The sequence below is a fragment of the Varroa destructor genome, unplaced genomic scaffold, assembly GCF_002443255.2.
Source record: "Varroa destructor unplaced genomic scaffold, Vdes_3.0 BEIS01000001.1, whole genome shotgun sequence".
In the NCBI taxonomy this organism is placed as follows: domain Eukaryota; kingdom Metazoa; phylum Arthropoda; class Arachnida; order Mesostigmata; family Varroidae; genus Varroa; species Varroa destructor.
Window position 1 is genome coordinate 36,356,743 of NW_019211454.1, and position 21,639 is coordinate 36,378,381.

The following is a 21,639-nucleotide window of genomic DNA, read 5'->3' on the forward strand; positions in this document are numbered from 1 at the left end:
CACACACACAGTTTTTGGATACATATTGTTTAATCCCGAAGATGAATTGAGCGTCAACACCCAGCGAGTTTCCGCCTATCGCCATCTGCTGTATGCTTGAGACTGAATAACGTGAAAATTTGATTACATCACTCGGCTAATGAAACCAGTATCCGTCGTCTATCGAAAAATGTCTGTCACATCTAAAATTGATCTTTATTCTATTACCCAGAGTGCCTAGCAAATGATCACGGCCTCGTATCGGCTTTTCTGCCATTGTTTGAAAGCCTTTAAGCCATAGCTAAATAGAGTCGTTTTATTTCGTCCCAGCGCCTTCTCCAATATGAATGTCTGCCTCACATAAGTATCTAGAGAAGTGCGTTCAATAGAAAAGCATTGCAGTTAATTTCTGTAATCCTGTCGTGATGACAATGTATAATACAACACAAGCTAGCGGACCTGAATCTGAAAGCCTAACAGAATATCGACGGAAGCGTTTAGCGGACGTGCGTGTGTCATTGTGTGCATACAAGTGCAGCATAATGGTGCCGCAGAGTGGTATCTTTTTGTGTATATCTCTAACGATAAGCAGCTGCGTATATGCGACCGCCATGCATTTAGGTTTTGCATATATTCGAACTGGTCATAGCCGGCCATCGATCGGAAACCCGCGAGCACCCATCGGAATGAACAAAATCTGGTTAGCTTGTCGTCGTCTAAGCCCAACGAAGCTCCAAAGAGATAGTCTTATGAAAAATCCGCTGTACGGTTCTACCTGTTTTGACCATGTACGTGGTAACGAATCGCGCCGTCGCCGACAAAAAAAATATCGATCTAACAGCAGTCAGTGTGGACTATTCTATTCTATGGTGGCATGCTGGTGCCTTGTTCCTTTCCTGTTCCGCCGTCCTTTCCGTCGCCTCATCCCGTAGTGTGTATGTTCATAACGATGCTAATACCGACCGTACTGTCATTAAGTTGTTACAGTAGCGGACGTTTCCTACGGGCAGCACCGGTGCCGCTAACGGCTCCATCAAGGTAGCGCCAACATCGGACATCTGCTGCTATCGCGGCAGCCGCTTCAGCAGCGTAGCAGCCTTAGAACAAGGAGAAAAACACAGAAGGAAAGGAAGACGCATCGAAAACAGACCTTACGCTCACGAAACATCGAGAGATGGTTCGTGGGTCGTATCGACGTTTAACGTTGTTGTAACATTGACGCTGCTGGGCCGACTCGCTGGTGTTTATGCCGCGACGGGGAAGTAGCGGTGAGTACTAACTAAGCTTGGACTCAACGCAAAGCGGAGGTAGTGGCAGGCGCGCAATGAAGTTGATTCTTTTCGACCGACGTTTGTTCGTACCCTCCACCGAACACGAGGGCCACATTGACGCGCGGCAACGGCGGTGACAACAAGAGTTTCGATGGCAAAAGGCACTAGTCGATGGAAAAAGCAGTTGCAGCAAGCAAATCCGGCAGCCGTACTACGAAGAGCACAAGATTAACTTGCAGATAATGCCGGCGCACCGTCGATATACGGTGCGCCGCTGTGTATATACGCATGTATATAATATTGGCCTTGCCGCTGTACGATACTACTACTTTGATAGCTTGCCCTCAAGCCGTAAAGACCGTCACTCGGTAGCCACAACCGTATTGTGGTGTTTCGGAAGTGACAGATTAAGCAGATAGAGAGACATGAACGTGATCATTTCAACACGAAAGAGGCAACGATGCTTTGTAACTATTTTTTTATTATTCGAAAACATTTGGTTGAAATTAATTAGGAAAATCTGTTGTTACTAATTTGGATTCGCTATAAATAAATGAAAAATGTTCACTCGAAATACAGATATGGCTGCGTGTCATAAGAGACTCAGCAGCAGTTCTCCATAACACAGAAATTATTTGCATGTCCTGTTAACGAAAATTGACCCATTTATCCATAATGTAAGTAGCTGCAAAAAAGAACTAACGCAACGAATATTTCCTGTGTTATTTAGAAATTGCTTGGTGTAATAGGGGCATAAATCGCGCTACAAATAAACCGCCGCGCCGATTAATTGGCGCACCAATTAGTCGGCGCAGCCATCAAAACTAACGGGAAAAACCGGCCAGGGTACGTGCGGCCTGTAATTAATTTCAGTGTTTTACAGGAGTTCGGCACGAGGGTCGAGCCGCGTTTGACGCTGCTTATGCCCCGCTTGATGACTTTGAAGTATACAGTTTACGAAATGAGTCATGGCAGGGCGCAAGAGGCCCGATTTGACACACGGTCCTTTAGACTATGCTATCTTACGAGTAAATGAAATTTCAATATATTTCCATATAATGGTCCTATTCGTAAAGAAATATTCCCTCGATGCATCGTCAGAGGTAAAAATTCGGCTCCGCTGGTTCCTCGCGCTGGTAAATACGCTAACACTTGAAATCGCAAGCGGCCCTCTGCTAAAAAAATTGTAAAAAAATGAGTCACCTCATTGTATACATGTACGCGTTACAGGGAGGCTCGAGTACGCGGTTTCTCGGCTTATAACCGTAATATATATATATATATATATATATTAATAATAATAATATATATATATATATTACGGTTATTATAAAGGATTCTATACCGCTTCATATACGATGGCCTCATAGGCTCGATAAACGGCGACAACGCTATCACAGGACAGAGAGAGTTTATAATAAATGAACTAATGGAATACACACATGCAAGTATTGCATAAGCCATCTCGACAGTTTCGAAGTTCGTGCTCGAAATATATTACTGTAGTAGCTGCGTAATTTACTACGCGCTACGGTTTTTGGTATTAATACAATATGCCACTTGTGTTTAAGGTGAAATTTGATTTAATTTTATATGTAAATTTATATACAGCACGATAAATCAAGTTCAAAGTCCTACAATTATAGACGTATATAGTTCCAAAAATTTTTCCTGCGCGTCGTTTTTCGTACGAAAAAAATTATTAGATGAAAAAATTTTAAAAGTGTCAACGACAAATATAAATGTGGACTGCGCTGGCAGATTCATTTCGTTAGCCATTCACTCATACATCAAAAGGTGTATTATCATGTTGTTATTTATACTGTTGCATAGACTGTTACGTAAATTTCAAGTAAATTAGATCGTATTACGGGCATTATTTGATAGCGAAGAATCGATACCAAAGCTCTCATTCAAAGTTCTATTATTAAAATACACATTTCTCAAGTTATAACACAAGTAATCACTAGCACGACTACGCAGAAATCATAAAAGTTTTCAACTGTTTCCCCAAATACGGGACATGATAAAATGGGCTCCGTGTTTTCTCACAGCGATTTATTTCATCGGAGCAAATCCTGTATACACAGCAGGATGAAAAAAGTAAAAAAGCAAGACCAAATGTATATCTATCCACTGTTCCTCGAGGCGTATAACAACAATTATACTACCTTAATAATGACAAAATCATATTGGCATTATACCTTTATAGGAGTTAAAGTATACACGCCGGTGAGTAAGAAGAACGATGACGCATATTATTCTTTGTTTTGAAACTTCCTCTGCGTTGTCTGGACGTATGATCTTCTTTGTTACGGTGCTGTGATATAGACGTTGTCTGCAGCAATTTTTCTACAAAGGTTGATATAAGCGTCATCCCACAAGCACAAATCTTTTTTTCTGGCGAAAAGGTCTTATTATCAATTATGAAAGTACTGTACACATGGAAGGAATTTTCCATCTGCCAGACGATCGCTTAGTCAAATTGCTGCCAGATGGCGCGCGAAAGCATTTCTCTGTCTATTAGCTTGGTCATCATGTCATACAGACGAAATTTTGTCTGAGATTATATAAACCACCGAGGGGTTTAACAAAAGAAGGTATGCTTCTATATGCATTTGTAGAGACTATGAATATCTTGATTCCTGTCTATTTTTAGGCTTGTTTGCATGCTTCTCATCTCGCTAACCGTAGACATTGCATTTGATGTTGTGTCTAAACTGGGCGTAAGCCCAGCCTGCTTGACAGAAAAACACTGCAACAAAATGATCGACTAGACTGGTCTTTGATGTTCAGCAAATACTAATAATAACTAGTGACTAGCAATTAGTATCATTACTAAAATACTCGCTCGGTTCAGGAATTTTTTGTTGTATATTTGTTTTATATATATATATATATATATATAATATTGTTTATCTGGCACGTTATGAATATTGGCCTCGAACCTAGAACGGGTCACAGATCTCTTTTTAGCTGCAAGTCATCATGCTACATCCACAGCCTACGTCTAACGTCCCAGTACAGCCCCAGCTCAACACTATCTTAGACACCCTGTCGTCTCGTTTTCCATTGTAATCAATACTCATTATTAGACAGCCTTATAATGATCATTGGCCACAATGGAAACCCTAAATTTATTTACGGATCGAATATCTATACTAGTTTCTCGGACACATGGATAACGGTTAGGCCGTAATATCACCAAGGCGTCATTTCAAATAACGGTAATTCTAACACTCGAGAATAGGAAATCACATCTCGAATGATTCATGTTAAGCGGGTGATCCCACCAACGTTCGGAGTTCATTTCTGAAAAGAGCTAGTAAGCCTAAATTGGTATTTTTTCTAGTCCGTTTGTTACCGGGAACGTACATTTGCACCTTAGTGGTACAGGACGTCCTCACACAGACATTGGACCTTCGAGAAGCAACTAAAAAACACTGAGACGAATCAGGCTGTTAACATACGGAACAGTTACATAGGCGCAGCTGTTATAGTGGAGACTGACATCTCTCGTTCCCTATTAAGATCCGTTAATCTCTAACTACTATGTTCACTACCAGTGCTATCAGCTTTAGTTCGCTCGATCCTATCACATTGTCCACAATCGTCGCTCACGATGATACTTCCATCGTTTAGCAAATTAGGAATAATTTGCTAAACGATGGAAGTATCATATGTGACTTAAGTTAAAATTTACTGCTTTCGTCTAATTACACAAACGTACCTACTACTCTACTCGTTTCGTAGGACTCGTATATATAACTACGATAGGTTGTGACACGCGTCCACAGTGAGAACTTGAATGATGATTACTGTATCGTCATTCGGATGCGATGCTAGGCGGACGCTTATTTACTGTTTCTAATTGAGTAGTCGCCAGCGGCTGATCATATCTCACCATTTTCAACATGAGCAGCGCTACCACAACGATCTACCGGCGCTGCATAAGTTACCATCTATTGTCGCATTTTTGTTGAGGTGACGATGTAGACAATACGATGACATCTGTGTGTAGCACCTCCATTGAAGAATCATTTCCAGTTGATTATCTACTGCGGCGACGCATCGTAGGACGATTTTGAGGAACGACAGAGATTTACAAAAGTTACAGACAGTAATTTACTAAACAACCTCTCTCTCTAATTAGGCTCAAATTCTGAAGTAATCTACTACGACTCTTGATAATTGTGTGCGTGGCCTCACAGCCTTGGTACATTTAAATATACATAGACGAAGATGAGTGTGTACTCAGGCTTCTAAAAGTTATTTATTACAATCTGGCGTAGTTAATGATATGATAAATATTATGGTAAACTTGACGATAATTGCATCACAATTCACTATCTAAATTAATTGTCGGTGAAATAATATATAACAATAGAAAAACAGGCATCATATTTTTAGCATTATGGCTGGCATTTGTTAGTTCGGATCTCACTTCAGTACAACGGCTATATGGGAAATTTAATGACTAGCAAAACGTTTTACAGGTATCCTAATCAAAAAAAAGGTTCCACTGTTCAGCTTTACATGTATGCAAAAGAGGAAGGAAAATAATCGTTATGACCTCATCATAAGAGGCATAGCAGAATTTTCGAGAACGCTGAAAAAATCATTAAAAAAATACTAATATGAACATACCCATCTCTCGACCAAAAAGTACGTAAACCCTACACCGATAACCTCATGAAATCGGGTTTGTGTTTTCCTACCAAAAATTGATGCGTTCTGAACGTTCGTCTGACGTTAAAAGGGATTAGAAAGATATCCCCAGGCTTAAACCTTTTACTGTCACCTGCATCTACCCAGGGAAACAGAGCAATATAATTGGTTATATAAGCTCAAGTTCAAAGAGACTGTCTATGCTTTTTACCCGCAGAATTTCCCTGTCTATGCTTTTTACCCGCAGAATTTCCCTGTCTATGCTTTTTACCCGCAGAATTTCCCTCACTAATTTGGACACTTCGTTGATATGGCAAATAATTTTTACAACGTTCCACATCGACTGCCGTCTACCACTAAATTTGTGTTTTAAAAAATAGTCTCGGATCGGTGAGCGTCCACAAGTTTGATGTCAATCATTAAACGTCCATCAAAAAGGTATTTACAAATAGATATACAGCAGTCAAGGGTTACTGTTTTCTCGTGAGATCTAAAGAAAATTCAAGAAAATTGATTAATGGGAAGATATTATTAAAAATGTATACTCACAGTAATATGAATAGGGAAAGCGTCTCAAATAAAAACAACGAAGCCAAGCTGAGGTCAAGATTGAGCAATATTGATCACGTGAAAAGTTTCCGGAACAGCCAAAAGCTGCATGTCTTAATCAAATTTTTGCAAACGCTTGTCCATATTAATGCTCCATCTAATTTTGCCATTTCCTTGTGCAGTCCCGGAGACTTGCCTATTTCCGAAATCTTCCTCCTTACGCACTTGACTCCATTAATAGTTATGCGATCTACAAGCCCATGATGGACTACAAAATAGAAATGAACAAAATGTAGTTGACAAGTACCATTTATTTAATGTTTCCGAGTGGAAATGAATCCGATTCCATGAAGACACACAAAACAATCCTTATTCGTTAAAGTATGATGGAATTTACGAATGTCCATTCTCTCCTTATAAATTTCTATATTCAGCTCAAAAATTAGCTGGCGATATATAAATGAAAAGTTTCAGTTTAGAATATCTAACCCGGACTTCGATTAAATACGAGAAAATAGACAACATAGTTTTAATCTGTTTTTCTGCTAAAACTACTGATAAAGCTACACTGCATTTTTAGGTTGCGTTTGGCAAATCCTTGTAGTTATTACGATAACGCTACCTTTCTAGCAAGCTCTTAGAGCGCTCTATTGTAAATTTTCTGCCAGATTATCGAAGGCATTAAAAAAATTCACAAACCATACTAGGTCAAGATTGACGTTACACGTTTTTTGCACAGATATCGTCTACATGTCAACGACAGATTTAGGTCTGGATAAACGTACCTTTGACAAAAAGCCATCCTTCAACGCGAAATTTCTCCTGTATTACAGGAAGCACGGGTTCGGTGGCTCTTGCGTTGCCGCCAAGCTGCTCGTTGCTATTACTGTTGTTATTGTTACTGTTACTATTAGCAGTCACGCTACTGTTGCCACTGCTGTGGTTATTATTATCATGACTGTTCATAGTAGTAGAAGCAGCTACCGTGGCTGTTTTCGACGCTGTGGTTACTTTTGTTGTGTTTGACTTCAAGTCGTCAATGGGCACCACCCCCGGCGTCATTCTTGTTGAAGAGTTCGGATGGGAATTCTCACACGCAAAGGTAGAATTTTCGGTGAAAGGTGGGTAGAAGCTTGTAAATGAAACTTACGATCCGCGCGAACGAGGGTATGCGAGGCTTGCAAGCAACGAATAAGATCGACACTTAATGCACACTTTGTCACGAGGCACATGCGCGTTCTGTCCGACAGATGACTCACTTTGATACACAAATTATTCTCGAATTAGTTGGGTCCTGCCAGTTCTATGTGGTAATGATATATCCTTTACTCGAACGCCTGACGTATGGAAGAAAACAATATCCTTAAGTATCCCTGCGGAACACTACTCACTAACCACAAACAAATGCTTTTTCATTGATCGCAAGCATCAACAACCATTTTGGAGACACACGATGACACTGATAGTAAGGTAATATTTTGCTCCGTTTATCAAATCAATAAAAGATAGCAGAAACAATTATTCCTTGTTATTATGATCCATCATATTATGTAGTTGTATCAAGGTTTTATACAGTGCATCACAATGTAACGCGACCTACTATATGATGTAAAAGCACTAGTAGCTAAAACTAGTTTAGCACAATTTCTTGACCACACCAACTGACCATGCTGAATAACTAAGAAAGACGTCGGAGAGCGTATATTACATATGCGCGCGGCGGGAAGCCGTGATGACGGCAAGGCTCGAGATGGACGACGCGGAAAACTCCTCTGATTTTGTCTGTTTCAGATAGAACAAGCCAAGCCGACCGACACTGACGGGTCGCGTGCGCCCGACAAGAAAGGCGAGGAAAGGGCGGGCGACAGCGGAAAGGGTGGAGCTTCAAGCATCGCCGCCAGGGAGCGACACTGGTCGAAGCGCGTGGCGCGTGCAAAGAGAAGCCTGATTTGACTCCAGACGATACGAGTGAATACAAATGCATGAAACAAATATACGAAACAAATATAGTTCAATATGTTTACAGAAAACAGCAACTGAGCTAGATAATAAGAACGCTAAAGGTCGCTAACTACTAACGGTAAATGTACGGTGCTGAAGAAACGTGTTTATTAGATTTATGTTCTTCATAGCGAAACAAACTGTAGGATGGGTCAGGAGGCTAATGCCGAAGGAAAATTTTAGATGCTGCCAGGGCCCTTAGATGCTATGAAACAACGCTGTAATTAACTTTTATGTTATGTAGGGCAGAGGAAAGAATCTGGGAATACTTACTAAGATTATGGCTTCCTTCTACTGCTTAATTCACTAGGTAGAACGCTCGTCCTGTCACAATACAATACAAGGTCGACGAACTATTGTATTAGAGATTGCAAATACATGCAGCTTCATATTGAGTACATTATTATAATACATCACTGTCTGTATACTTCACAAATTAAATGTACGACTGCACCGGGAGCTCGTGTGCGCATTCGTGGAACTAGTGAATATGTAGCCAAAAGGCTGTCTCCGTGATAAGCTTTTCGTTTCTAAGATTCTATATTTATTGCGATATGTACCACAATAGGAACATTTGAACTTAATTAAAAAAAATTCTTAAGCAACAATGCTTTGGATTATTCCGTACCAAAAAATGCCGTTTACTTACCCTTCAGTTCCTACATTTTTTTAATATTAATTAAAGCTACAACTGAAATGGCTGCTTTCGGTCGTACGGACTTTCGAAATGGCTTTACTTCACTTCAATGACTACTTAGAATTATTCAGCAGATTTACTTCTCAGCGTGATATAGCTTTAGAGCCCTAACAAGATTATTAATATCTAAGGTAGAACGAAGTGTTACTGGAGATTGAGACTCAGAAATTTGGTCGTATTAGTTGGACAATACGTTTTCAAGGCCTGACGTATTACACCCATTTGGAGGCCTCTGTCTTTTGAACGGTATTAGGAAATCGAGTTGATTATGTCACAGACAGCTGAAGCCCAGCTCGAGGAGTTGGAAGATGGTAATTTGGGTGGCTTCTGGGGTTTTTGGGCCGGCAACGGAACTCTCATCGCTGTCGCGATCAGTACAATTATTCAGGTGATGTATCGTTAGTTTTACAAAAAATTTGTATCTGAGAAAATCATTACATACTGTACAATTAGATTTTGTATATCAATTGATTGGAAGAATGTCGTATTACTGAAAGTCCTATTTACAGGCTTCAGCGTAATAGACCCGTTACAGTTATGGTGTCGCTTTCACGAATACTGATTTTTCTAACAGCGGACCATCGGCAAATTAGCGAAGTTAGCAAGAGGGTATTGAAGAGATGATTCTCGAGCACTTAGGATTTTCAGTGTGTCGAAGCAAGAAGAACTGTAATCGAAGCAACTTTCGAAAGGGATATATGCTCCTGCGTTAAAACGCAGCTAGTTACATTGGGTTCTTGTAGAGACGAGAAGTCCGGAATCCAAGTCGGTATCAGATAAGAGATGAGACTTTGCAGTAGCGGGTGTACAAAAATTAATAGTGCTGCATTCAGAACCAGACAAGACCGCCTTATGCATTTCGCAGTTTCAAAGTTTCAATACGAGAAAGGCAGAAATGCTGCTTAGGTTCAGGAAAAACATTGTGCTGTCTATTCAGGACAGAACGTCTTATCGCAAAATAGGTTTTGTCACTTTTGTTTGAAAATTGACCGATAACGGAATAAATTAAAAATTGGTCAAGTCAAAATCGGCACAAATAGACAAGATATCGCCAAAGGACAAAACGCCTATAACCGAACAGTGTTAAACTATATGAGCAAAGCTGACAACAAAAGCTCCATGTTGGGGCGCTACACAAATTGACATAAAGGAATTTACTCGATCATATTTCTAATTCTACTTTGTTGTGGACGGTTGATTATGGGTCATGAGAAGTGCATTACTTACGGCAATACATAAAAAGCTCCATAATCTATGGCAAAGACTAACGATAAGGATTATGGTGGAATGTGTTTGATGATACGCTAAAGCAGCCAACCGCGTTGCTCCGGCACGACAAAACGCGTCATTCTGACCTCTACTGTCAACAACGACAACGAGATTATAACAAGCCATTGAAAAAGAATGACGGCACCTAGTGAACAGAAAAAGCGTTGTCTTTTTCATCTTCACCACAATGCCAGACCATGTATATCTTGAGCTATTTGGCAACAATTCAGGGAACTCTCTATTGGCTATTTTAATGTATCCTCCGTATATCCCGCGTTTTGCGACGATAGCTTTGTGTTTCGGTCTCTAAACGCCTCTCTTAAAGTTCTTGATCCAGTGTAAATGGAAGGGTGTAGTAAAAAAACTTCTCGCCAAGAAATTAGTTCTCCATAATGGGATCATGGTATTACCAGAATAGCAGATTATCGATCAATTAGTGCTTAGTTTACTAATTGTAGTTTGAAAAAAGTTTGATTTTGGTTTAAAAACGGTCAGAACTTTTCAACAGGAAATATATGTAAATTCGATTTTTTAGGTGCTACTTGGGGTTATGCTTTACATGGAGGGAGACCTCATCGGAACCGGTATTCTGTGCATTCCCAGTAAGTATATCGCGAAGTCTCACAAAAAAAAAACGAAGAAACAGGGAAGTAAGATATACATTACTTTTCTGTTCTTCTAATCGGGCTAGATCACTAGAATAAGTCTTCAAAATTCATGGCGACCTATTTGCGGCATAATTCTCAGCTTGGGTTCATAAAATGTTTTCTTCTGCACTTAAGCTCTTAGGATTTTTTTGCAAGCATCTGGCGCCAGGCCGAAAACAGACAAGCTATTGGTGCACATATGCATTCTTATGTAAAAGACAACATGAGTTTTCGTAGCATTCAACAATCGACCTCAAGTTATGATTTACCAAAAGTAGCCATCGTCAGGTTCATAGTGAGATCGTTTTGATGCAAACCATGTACTCTCGTTTGTCCCCGTTCTAGCTTGTGTTGTACTGCCTGTTATTGGTTATCTTCATGTCCAACGCAGCGAAGAAGCGCGAGTTGCTGCTTTAACCGAGAAAAGCCTTAGGGCTAGAAACGACACAAAGGCTAAGGGAATAGAAGACAAAGATGTTGCACCAGCTAGCGGTGACAAGCCAGCCCATGAGAAAGAAGAATAAATTAATATTAAGTGATATATGTGCAAAACAATAAACGGCAGGTAAACGCTAGTAGTCGACTATTGAACACGTGACGAACGTCATGTATGTTCACTGGCGTTTAAAAACTTTCGGTACGGTAGTAATGTACAGGATGGGTCACATAAAAGGGTTGTCTTTATCCAGCATAACCAATCACCGCAGTCAAAACTTAATTTGGGACAAACCGGTCACAAGCCCTTTTGCAGTGGTCCTATGGAAAGATGCGAAAGTTTCTTTGAATGCTTGTGATAGCAGGAGAAAACAACTCGGGCGTTTTCGTTACGAAACCTTTTGCTCAATAGCATATCCATTCGTGGGCTGCGCAACGGTCATGCCAGAGTCTGCTTATATTCTCAAAGAACTAATCCGCTGTAGTAAGTCCGTGCGCTAGTTTACTAGAAAACGCAAGGCTTTTGAGACACTTATCCACGATAGTAGAACGATAAACAACATGCACATAAACTTTACTAATACTGAGGTTAATTTTTGAGAAAAGTATAGGGGCATAACGGTGGCCCAGGACACCACATTCAGAAAAGGAAGTTATGATCAATTCATGTTGTCGATAATGCATTTCTTCGTTAGAAAAACCAAAGTCGACTTCAATTTATTCTTCTGAAAACTGAAAAGCAAATAAGAAGTCATTAGCTTTTAATGTCCTCAGGGCATATCTTTCGGATCCTCAGAGCACATCTTTCGGACTCCCTTGACATCGAAGAATGCATATTATTTTGTCCGTGAAAGGGTAGCCCTAGTCGTGTTACAGTTTGACGATCGTTCTATTTCCATCAGAAAAACAGCGATGTGCATCGAAACGGTGTGAATTAGCTCAAACTTTCCACTGTTTTTCCTTTAGCGCGGGCTTGCTGTGATAAAGCGGGATTTGTCTTCTGTAACTGACAAACGCTGAAGCTAAGTGTCGATGGGGATGCGTGTATAACTTGGATCATAGAAAGTTGATCTTCGTTCATGGTGCACAGATATTCTATTTTTCATCATAATGAACCTTAAGTTTTGTTTCAAACCGAACTCTTCTTGTATCAACAATAGTGGATGAAAGGCTTCCTGCCATTACTAACAGCCCGTGATTCTCCGAAATTAGATAGGTCACCCTCTATATCAGACGTCCAAGAGCTTCGGATCAGTAACAATTGTGGATTAAAATGTTTACTTGTATTGCGTACGGATAGCATTTAGAGTTTTAGTGCCTTATGCGATACCTATGTAAACTAAAATTTTAGGCGGTTGGTTTTGGGTATGAGACGGAAGAGCTGAGCTAACGTTTATCCACCGTTCAAGGAATAACGGAGTAATTTTCCGATACATTATAAGACTGATGATTATTGTGTAAGTGGGGCCGATGACGCTTTATCATAAGAGTGTAGCATCAAAGGCCTCGAAACAACTCCTGTTGTAAGGACTATATCTGCGTTTATAAAAGCAATATCGTAAACAACTGATCAGCGTCTAATAGTGGTATGTACTTGACTTTGTGGACTCAAGGAAGAATGAGACCAGCATTAGCTAACAATTCGAGAAGACATTACGTGAAAACTATTGCATTATTATCGCGATTCTTATCATAACCTCCAGTATAACCTATGGGTAATTTTAAGACAGTTTTTTTAGTAACTATAATACAAACGAAATCAGTGCTCAAAAGACATGCCCGGTCTATGGACACTGTAAGGGAAAATAAAAGGCATAAAGATAGTTACTACTGTGAGTTCATGAAATAATTATTTTTATGTATCTGAACCATCTTTTATTAATTCTCGCACGCCGAAATTGACGTACGGTGCTCGTACAATTGTTTTCCGCAATCTGTACAGAGCTAACTAGCGGTGAGTAAAACTTAGCGTTCTGTCTAAAGTGTAAGGTACCCGTACTAGACAATCGCGCCTAACCTTCTGAATGCGTTATCAGATGCTGCACAACAAATGCTGGATTATATGGATCGCATGCACAGAATTTTGCGCTTACGTATAGCGCAGCTAACCAAACATAGCTATTCCTTCAGATTACATCTGTTATCGTTAGTAGCAAACCACTGCATCTTAATTACATAAAAATTGGCTTTAATCGTTGCAACGACTGCATTTTGAATAATGGCGGTATGACAGAGGTCTTGGCACCCAGAGTCGACAAATTAGATACATGAAGGACTTCACAAGTGCGCAATCGAGAGATTGAAAAAAGTTGTAGGACGTACTTTTTAATAACGTTTTTTATTGAGAATTTTGGAAGTACAAGACCGCATCCATATGTATGTGCCCTGCGCGATTCGACGTCTGGATCCAATAGTTTTTAGTCGTAGCGGCGCTATAGTCTGCGCTAATGTTTTATGTAATAATTATTTTTCACTCTGCAAAACTGGACATATACATAAAGACATTTTCACTACAGTCTACGTACATTTCTATGGTGTGGTAAGATATTCGTTGTTCTCTTGTTTTGTAGTACAAACGATTTGAACAACCTCTCCTATCCTTAAAATCCTAATGTTAGTATTGCTAAAGCCGTGGTCGTTATGGAGCAGGACTAAATGGCGGTTTTGATCCTCTTCTTGTCACCTTCTTCGGGAATAGTAGAGCTGAAGGGCGATAAAGAATTGATCATTGGATTCTTGGAGTAATCAGCAAACAATGCTGAGAGCAGTGCTACGCCATAGCCCGTTGCTCGCTCACCCTGGAGTACAATTGTGAACAAAATCTTTTTTAAAAATAGTTTCAAGTGTATTTCATCATCGAAATCATGATTGCCCCGGATTCGTTCTTTTCTGTTTTGTCTTATACAGTTTCAATGCAAATATGATGCCCTTCAAATCTCGACGTTTATGAACTTTAATATATCATCGCAACATTTGAAACAATACTTACACAATGTGCAGGAGCGGCCATGTCGATATGGATCCAGTCGCCTTCGAAGTCAAAACCAAGATGACTTTGGATGAACAGCCCGCCGCAGGAACTTTGCGCGTTGCTTCGATCGGCGACCGAGTTCTTCATATCAGCTATGGCCGAAGAGAACTCTTTGAAATGCAACTCCGGGGTGTATGGCAGAGGAAAGACGAGGTCACCACTTAGTTTTCCTGCAATTAATGCAGCGTCTTCCCACTTGCTACAAAACGAAAATTGTCACAAACGTTATCGTTCAGAAATAACATTGCGTGTAACAATAGAATTGTTGAATTTTCTAAAATATACTTTCAGCCTTAACACATGAGGTAGTGAAAAAAACTGCTTATTACCACTAGCAAACTTCTACAGATTTACCTTGAGTTGGTGAGTACGGCGCCATGATACTTTCCTGTAGTTATGCCTTGGGTTCCAGTTAGCGTAGCCATATCAAGGATCGTTTTAGCACCAAGATCCTTCGATGCATAGACGACTCCATCAGCTAACACCATTCGACCCTCAGCATCGGTATTGTTCACCTCAACCGTCTTGCCGGAATACATAGTGATAACGTCATCCGGACGTGTCGCCAGTGGGCCGATCGCGTTTTCAGCCAGACAGAACACGGCATGCAGATTCTGCTTGAAACCGCATTTCACTGCGGTACTGAATGCACCAAGAATTCCAGCGGCACCCCCGCAATCCCTCTTCATGCCGAGCATACTGACGCGGGGCTTCAGGCTGAGGCCTCCAGTATCATAAACGATGCCCTTGCCCACCCATGCCACTGTTTCCGTGGCGCCTTCAGGCGTGTGTGAAAGTACTGCCAAAGCTGGAAGCGAGGTGGCCGCTTTGCCTACACTCCAAATGCCACCCAGACCCTTCCTAACAAGTTCTTCTCCACGGATGACACATGGTTTGATGCCCAATACATCGCCGACACGTTGAATTTCTGCGAGGAAAGCGCAAACATTCATTTCCTGACAGGGTGTGTCCACGACGCGGGCTGCCAATCGGACACCCTCCATGGCAGCCTCAAGGGCTGTTACCTCATCGGCTGAGAGCGTTTCTCCCTCACCGACCAGTAGAAATTCAACTGAGATCGACCTCTCATTTTTCGGAGCACGTTCACCGTCAGCTGAATCACCCGATTTTCTTGAATACAGGGGGAATGCGCGGGCCACAGCACACGCGCTTGCAAATACATCACGTTTTTCGCAAACAATCTGAAATGATAGATAACCGACACAGAATTTTGAAATTTGCAGTCTTATGATCTATGGCGGGTCGTATTATTCGGCAAATTCCGCATCAAAGAGTTAAAAAAAGTATTTATAACTTTACCATTGTTGGCTTTTCAGTGAATTTATTTTAACATTCATAAAACAAACATGATTATTTTATCTAGTCGGTAATATTCTTTACACTGCAGAAGCGTATAATAAAGTCCATACGTTTCACTTTTAGCAAGTAAAACCACATAGATACATCAAGCATATCGATATACATTTATTTGAAGAATATGGTTGAATATTGGACATGAACGTACATCCAATATTGATGGCCAAGATGTTTCAAATCGATATAAACTGAGTGCTTGTACCACAGGCCAGTCAGAAAAATGCCGTGCTTCTGTCACCTCTGTAATGCATAACGCCAAATGGAATTTTTTGCCAGCAATAAACGATATGTCTTATACGTCTTTCTTTAAAAAAAAGCGGTTAAAAGTATAATAAGTATTATCCAAATAATTATCCTTATTCTTTATGTACTAATTTAGGATGTTTTGCTGGTGTAGCTCTTACATAAAACATTCCAAAGAACATTTTTGTTTAATTAAGCTAAAGAACGATGTTACGCAGTAGTCATAAACTGTTAGAGGCAACGGTGGATATAATACTGATTCCGCTCGTATTCCGGTTCAGTTCCATTGCGAAGTCTAAGCTTAGTAATGCATATACGTTGTTCAATACTTTGCTCGTAAATTACAACGGGGCATTAAAAACACAACAAAGCATTCGTAGAAGCTAGACTTCGCGTCATACAGTGTGTAGCTAAGTAAGCTAAAAAGCCTAGTCAGTTCTTGAGATATCGGTGGTAAGATATACGAATCTTTCAATAGCTATCACTATCTACCAGTAAAGATAATTAAGTTGATGTTTCTTTAACCAATGAGGTGCGTAATTGTAAGTTCGGCAACAGCGGTTTGTCTGCCAGAATGCTGTTTCCTGCCAATTAATGTATTCGTCAAGCGTGACTTACCACGAGAGACTCGTCAGCTCCCGATGTATGTTTCACGATGGCCTTGGTGACGGCGTGGGCCTGAGTAGGCGTATTATGCCGGGAACACTTCGATGGCAGTTGAGCAATCGATGCCTGATTGAGGTACAATGGTGTACTGTCCGGACCTGATGGAGTCAGACTTTCCTGGGCCGCCTTGAACATGTCAGCTGATACCCTACAATTATAGGTATGATAAAAGTTAAATGTCCATATCGTCACAGGCGTTTCCCTGTTTCAGATAGCACCGACTCTTTGAGCTTCACTACGCTTTGGCTGTTACATGTTTATTTAACTCTATCTAAATAAAATGCTCGTACAAGTTTGCTTGACTGAAGTGGTAAAATGATCACCAAAGCTTTTTTGACTTACTTGGGCTGGAGTTTGCAAGCGACCTGTTCGAATGTCAATTTGGCAATATTTCTTGGCTGCCCGATCAAAACCACAGGAGTTTGAGCAGGATTGGAGACGACCAGAGTACCGGATACCCGGAGGGTTGCGGGGGAAGCCATATTGATCGTCCTAGGAACCAAAATATATAATGAAATCTTGAGACGGTACTATATTACAATGAAATCTTATTAACTATTACTCACTACCTTTACAGGCCGAACTTGCTATCATAATAGTAAACAATAAGTTAGTGCCAACGACAATATCGGTGAGCTGATTCGTAGAAAAATCACAAAGGAATTATTCGGTTGTATTTTTCTTCTAGTCCCTAGAGAAGAACCTTTAAAAAACATTTGCTGATCAGATCAGCTTAGCATAGCAGCTTCAGGCCGTTCTCGAATCATAGCTCTAAATGTCACCTTTTTCTTAGACGACATGACTCGACCTGGGATGTGAGTCCAGTGAAGGGATAAGCAACAGTAGCGGTACCTAGAAAATCGCAGCTGCTGCTGCTATTGGCAGTCCGATGCCGCGTTGACGGTCATAATATCGGAAAATTGGACTGGTTAATAGGTGCAAATATTGGATTGTTGTTCTGACAGCATTGGTTTGCACTCCACTCACATGACAACTGTTAACCTATCCAGCAAATGTCCATGGATTGTTCAGTGCTAATCGCCCGTTCGAACCAGAACAATAACGAAGGTAAGTAAACAATAGCAATGACCTATTGTTACAGCAGCAGATGTCGGCCGCTGTGGCCACGTTTAGCAATCTCAGTCGTTCTTCGGGATGGAAACGTCACCGTCAGCGCAACCACCATCACTGCCATACATCGTAGATACTCACTTGCGTCGCCGGCAGTCGGGCTCGGCTTAACTGGAGCTGTCGCACATGAGCCGATATAATAACAGTTAGCAGTGGTGGCAGCTGCACTCCAAAGGTAGCATGGCATCTTTCTCTCTTAACTTTTACTGACTGGCTTTATCTACTCGTGTCGACTAAGTAAAAGTGTAGAGACATCCTCCCGTATTCTTTTCCATCATCCTGCCTACACAAACACTTTTTTTTCCATTGCTGATACGCTCACTGAGTGAGACCCTCAGATAAACCTGAACACGTCAGCCAGTCAGCCATGCTATACTTGCTCCGGCTCACGCATGAACGTGCTGCCAATGCAAAACAGCCACAATGTGTAATGAGATAAGATGTCATTCTATTCCCTTTCTGCGATCACAGTACGTTATCTATTATAGGAAAAAAACAAGTTCTTCATCTTCTTTATTCGCTAAAAGGCTAATACCAATAGCTCTAGGGGTCTTGTAGTTCTTTGAAATACTCGACGTACTAGTGACATGTTTTACTTAGCTTATCACAGTGTGTTTAAGATACAACTGCGATTTAACATTTAGTGAAGCTAGCCGATAGAGGAGTCGACAAAGACTAAATGCTTGCATAGGGATTTATTTGTACATAAACAGTGAGAGGGTGTGCAATCCATATTATTAATTGCACAGAGAGGGAAAAGCATGTATCACGATGCATCGGTTATAACCCCGTGGAATATTTGCGAGTAACTCTTATCTTTTGTTCTGTTCTACAGTACTACATTCTATTGTTGTTAAACAAACATCCCTGTGAACGTAGCCACTAAATAGGCAATCACACAAACACTCATTATGATTGCCTAAGTTAACAATAAGATTAGATAATGGCACATTTGGTGATCATACGTTAGCAATATTCGGCTCAAATGTTCCTATGTCTCAAAAATAGCGTTTCTCCAAGTTAGGTGTTTTATTTAACCATCATGAATAGATAACACATTCGTAAGCTCTTAAGCTCCCTTACAGATGTTTATTATCCTAGAAAGCGTTTTGCAGTAATAGGGAGTATTAAGCTAAGCTTTCAGGCAAGATTCGACTGTTGTGTCGTTGTATAGGGGACTTTGTTTGAAGTGGCACAATTTCATGTTGCTAACTAGATAAACAATCACCTAATTACAAAAAGCAACCGCCCTTCACTTAACTGATTGTAACTTGAGAATGAGACAGCTCAGCATAACGTTTCTTCGAGTAATAATCTAAAAAAAACACTAAGAAATTCCGAGAACTGCATGTAAATCGCCCCATTCATTCACATCTTCTACTCTTACATAGAATGCCTTTTTAGACAAAGCCTTCTACTTAATGTTAACGGCGTGATTTTACAAACCTGCGGCAGCACTTTTTAAAGCCACTAGTCATCTTATAGCTGTGATAGAAAGAATACACTAAGTCTATTCTTTCTATCACAGCTATATCTGTCTACCGGATAAGTACTGCAATAAATTATTATGATTTGTTACCTTCATATGTCCTATTATGAAATGCTACGGTATTCACGTGACAGAGTTTGAATGAATAAGGCCGTGTTAATTAACAGGTTCTATCATAGAAATAAATAAAGCACAAATACGTGTATGTGATAATATTAAAAATGTTCTGTATGATTCTTTATTATTTGTAAGCAACATTCTAAAGATTGTCTTTCAACATCGGCTGTTTAACCATATAGCACGACATTAACTTCAAATACGACATAAAGGGACGTTTATATATATTTACATTATTTGTATACAACGTACTTCCAAGGATTTATCACAATCATGTTCGAACGTGGACGATGATCGCAAAAGAGTATTTTTTCATATTCATACCACTATGGACGTAACTTCTCCAGGTTTCTTAACGCTAGAATTAGGATTAATTCTTTACCACTTGTCACATTACGATCACCGTTCCATTCACATGCTAAATTGAAATGTGTCGATCATCAGGTTGAACACACGTTGATCGACCTATGAGAAGTTTTCGATATGCGAACACTCATTATAGTAATTCTACTGTTCAGTGTCATTCTACCTATTTGCTTTCAGGCAGTTCGCTAAATTGCCTAAAATTTGCAGGCAACAGAGAAAGCACGTTTCATCACTGAAATTCCTCAATAATAATGATACAGTCCTATTTTGAATTACTTTGCTCTATCATAATTATGTTGCCCTATTTCGCATCTCGATACCTCTTTATGATAGCCATATTTGTATGCAACGCATGGTTATGGTCCTGTCTGATGATGTGCACCAGGTTGTAGGTTGGTTAATCAGAAAATAGTCATTTAAACTTCATTAGAACGTAAATAATGAAAAACACTAAGAGCGAAAATAGGAACAACCACCAAATATATCGATGGTGCCCTGCTTGGTGTAGTTTTAAAACTCGACCGATTGCCTTGCGAAGAAGACCTTCGGACTTATTCATATCATCGTCGAACGCCTCCAGGAAGCGGTTGTGCTCCTTAACCTCGTTGCCAATGTCGATGGAGACAGCCTTAAGGGTCGAAATTTTGCCTCGCAAAAGGTCAACCTGGTCTTCCGCCTCATCCTCGACTTCGTGACGTCGTCGGGTGCTGTTCATTTCAACGCTATGGCAAAAACCCGTCAGGCTATAGGTGCCGTCCGCACAGATTATAGCGTCCGCCACAACCACGCTAAAGATTTTGCCTCTTCTTTAGCGCGCTGTAAGCGTTATCGCGCAACCGTATCGATGCGTTTCCAGCGCCACACGCAGCAAGGCGCGAATCGCACAGCTGCTGAACCACACGACGCCTCAACGGACTGTCTCTGCAACGGTCTGGGACTAACGTGAGCCTAATAAACGAGTGCGAACGAGAACAAAGGTACTTTTACGGCATGATCGGGTGGATCGAAATATTTAGCGAATAAATTCACTAACTAATAAATACAAACGATTGAATTAATCCCTGTAGATGTCAAATGGAATCTCTCTGGCTGACAGTCACCACTTAGCTTCTATTACGCAGAGAAAGAATACACCGCCTTTAAAGTCCACTCACGCTCACACCCAAACAGACCGGCAATAACACCATGTTCCAAAACCAAACAACACACAATACGAATTCGAAAGCTGATAAAAATTAGATTTATATACCAAGGAGCGCCATAGAAAATTATGAAATAACCGATGCAGCCGACTGATGGCATTAGTAGCATTGTTCGCTAACGTATATAACCAAAACAACAGTATCAGTGCGTCGTAAAATCTTAAAAAAAGATTTTACCAGGCACTAATGCTAAATCACATTAAATACAATTTACTATGCTAACTAGTCGCTAACTAATATACGTTAGCATTAACTAAAACAGGAAATTAGTATCAAAAATTTATGGCAAAGGCACTTAGTAATATTATTGTAGCTTACTCTTTGACCAATAAATGATGAAATAAATGCCGTATATATCAAAGGAAATTTTTCTACTTTGCAAAATTGATTCCAAGGATATGATTAAAATACCCATATAGAATTAAATGATAATGATTCTAGCTTTGCGATTGTCTAGCGATTGTTATAGAATCATTATCATTTGATTCTATATGGGTATAT

The 21,639-nt window shown here is 40.2% G+C and overlaps 4 protein-coding genes across 18 annotated transcripts in view; 1 reads left to right on the forward strand and 3 right to left on the reverse strand.

The window, feature by feature from the left end:
- The window catches only part of raskol (Ras GTPase-activating protein raskol), a 167,157-nt gene extending 158,192 nt beyond the window's left edge, over positions 1 to 8,965 (reverse strand). Inside the window, exons 1-3 of one of the 12 annotated variants that reach the window (XM_022816998.2) lie at positions 8,742 to 8,960; positions 8,134 to 8,420; positions 7,253 to 7,804 (exon numbers count right to left, since the gene is read on the reverse strand). In XM_022816998.2, the coding sequence (XP_022672733.1) occupies positions 7,253 to 7,529 (277 nt within the window). In that variant the 5' untranslated portion in view covers positions 7,530 to 7,804; positions 8,134 to 8,420; positions 8,742 to 8,960. Of the gene's footprint in view, positions 1 to 5,154; positions 5,309 to 6,467; positions 6,736 to 7,252; positions 7,805 to 8,133; positions 8,421 to 8,741 lie in introns of those variants that run through there. The other 11 variants (XM_022816997.2, XM_022816995.2, XM_022816996.2 and 8 more) reach the window with 11 other exon arrangements.
- A 233-nt stretch (positions 8,966 to 9,198) lies between these two features.
- Positions 9,199 to 11,605, forward strand: LOC111255246 (uncharacterized). Its single transcript, XM_022817004.2, has 3 exons — positions 9,199 to 9,553; positions 10,970 to 11,036; positions 11,427 to 11,605. Exons 1-3 carry the CDS (start codon positions 9,434 to 9,436, stop codon positions 11,603 to 11,605), a joined length of 366 nt encoding a protein of 121 aa, XP_022672739.1. The 5' UTR covers positions 9,199 to 9,433.
- Positions 11,606 to 13,835: 2,230 nt separating this feature from the next.
- grsm (probable aminopeptidase NPEPL1 granny smith protein) overlaps positions 13,836 to 21,639 on the reverse strand; it is a 9,059-nt gene continuing 1,255 nt past the window's right edge. The window contains exons 1-6 of one of the 3 annotated variants that reach the window (XM_022797972.2): positions 18,046 to 18,204; positions 17,176 to 17,325; positions 16,786 to 16,981; positions 14,902 to 15,749; positions 14,506 to 14,746; positions 13,836 to 14,314 (exon numbers count right to left, since the gene is read on the reverse strand). In XM_022797972.2, the coding sequence (XP_022653707.1) occupies positions 14,168 to 14,314; positions 14,506 to 14,746; positions 14,902 to 15,749; positions 16,786 to 16,981; positions 17,176 to 17,315 (1,572 nt within the window). In that variant the 5' untranslated portion in view covers positions 17,316 to 17,325; positions 18,046 to 18,204 and the 3' untranslated portion in view covers positions 13,836 to 14,167. The other 2 variants (XM_022797900.2, XM_022797737.2) reach the window with 2 other exon arrangements.
- Positions 19,657 to 21,639, reverse strand: part of LOC147758578 (BET1 homolog) — a 3,000-nt gene continuing 1,017 nt past the window's right edge. For both annotated transcript variants that reach the window (XM_086975811.1, XM_086975819.1), the window contains one exon: positions 19,657 to 20,884. In XM_086975811.1, coding sequence (XP_086831937.1) covers positions 20,349 to 20,651 — 303 coding nt within the window. In that variant the 5' untranslated portion in view covers positions 20,652 to 20,884 and the 3' untranslated portion in view covers positions 19,657 to 20,348. The remainder of the gene's footprint in view (positions 20,885 to 21,639) is intronic.

Bases quoted from the DNA above. Each gene is read 5' to 3' on its own strand.
- LOC111255246 (XM_022817004.2), top strand. From the start codon at position 9,434: ATGTCACAGACAGCTGAAGCCCAGCTCGAGGAGTTGGAAGATGGTAAT. The intron at 9,554-10,969 runs GTGATGTATCGT...TCGATTTTTTAG, and splicing joins CGATCAGTACAATTATTCAG to GTGCTACTTGGGGTTATGCT. The intron at 11,037-11,426 runs GTAAGTATATCG...TCCCCGTTCTAG, and splicing joins CGGTATTCTGTGCATTCCCA to CTTGTGTTGTACTGCCTGTT.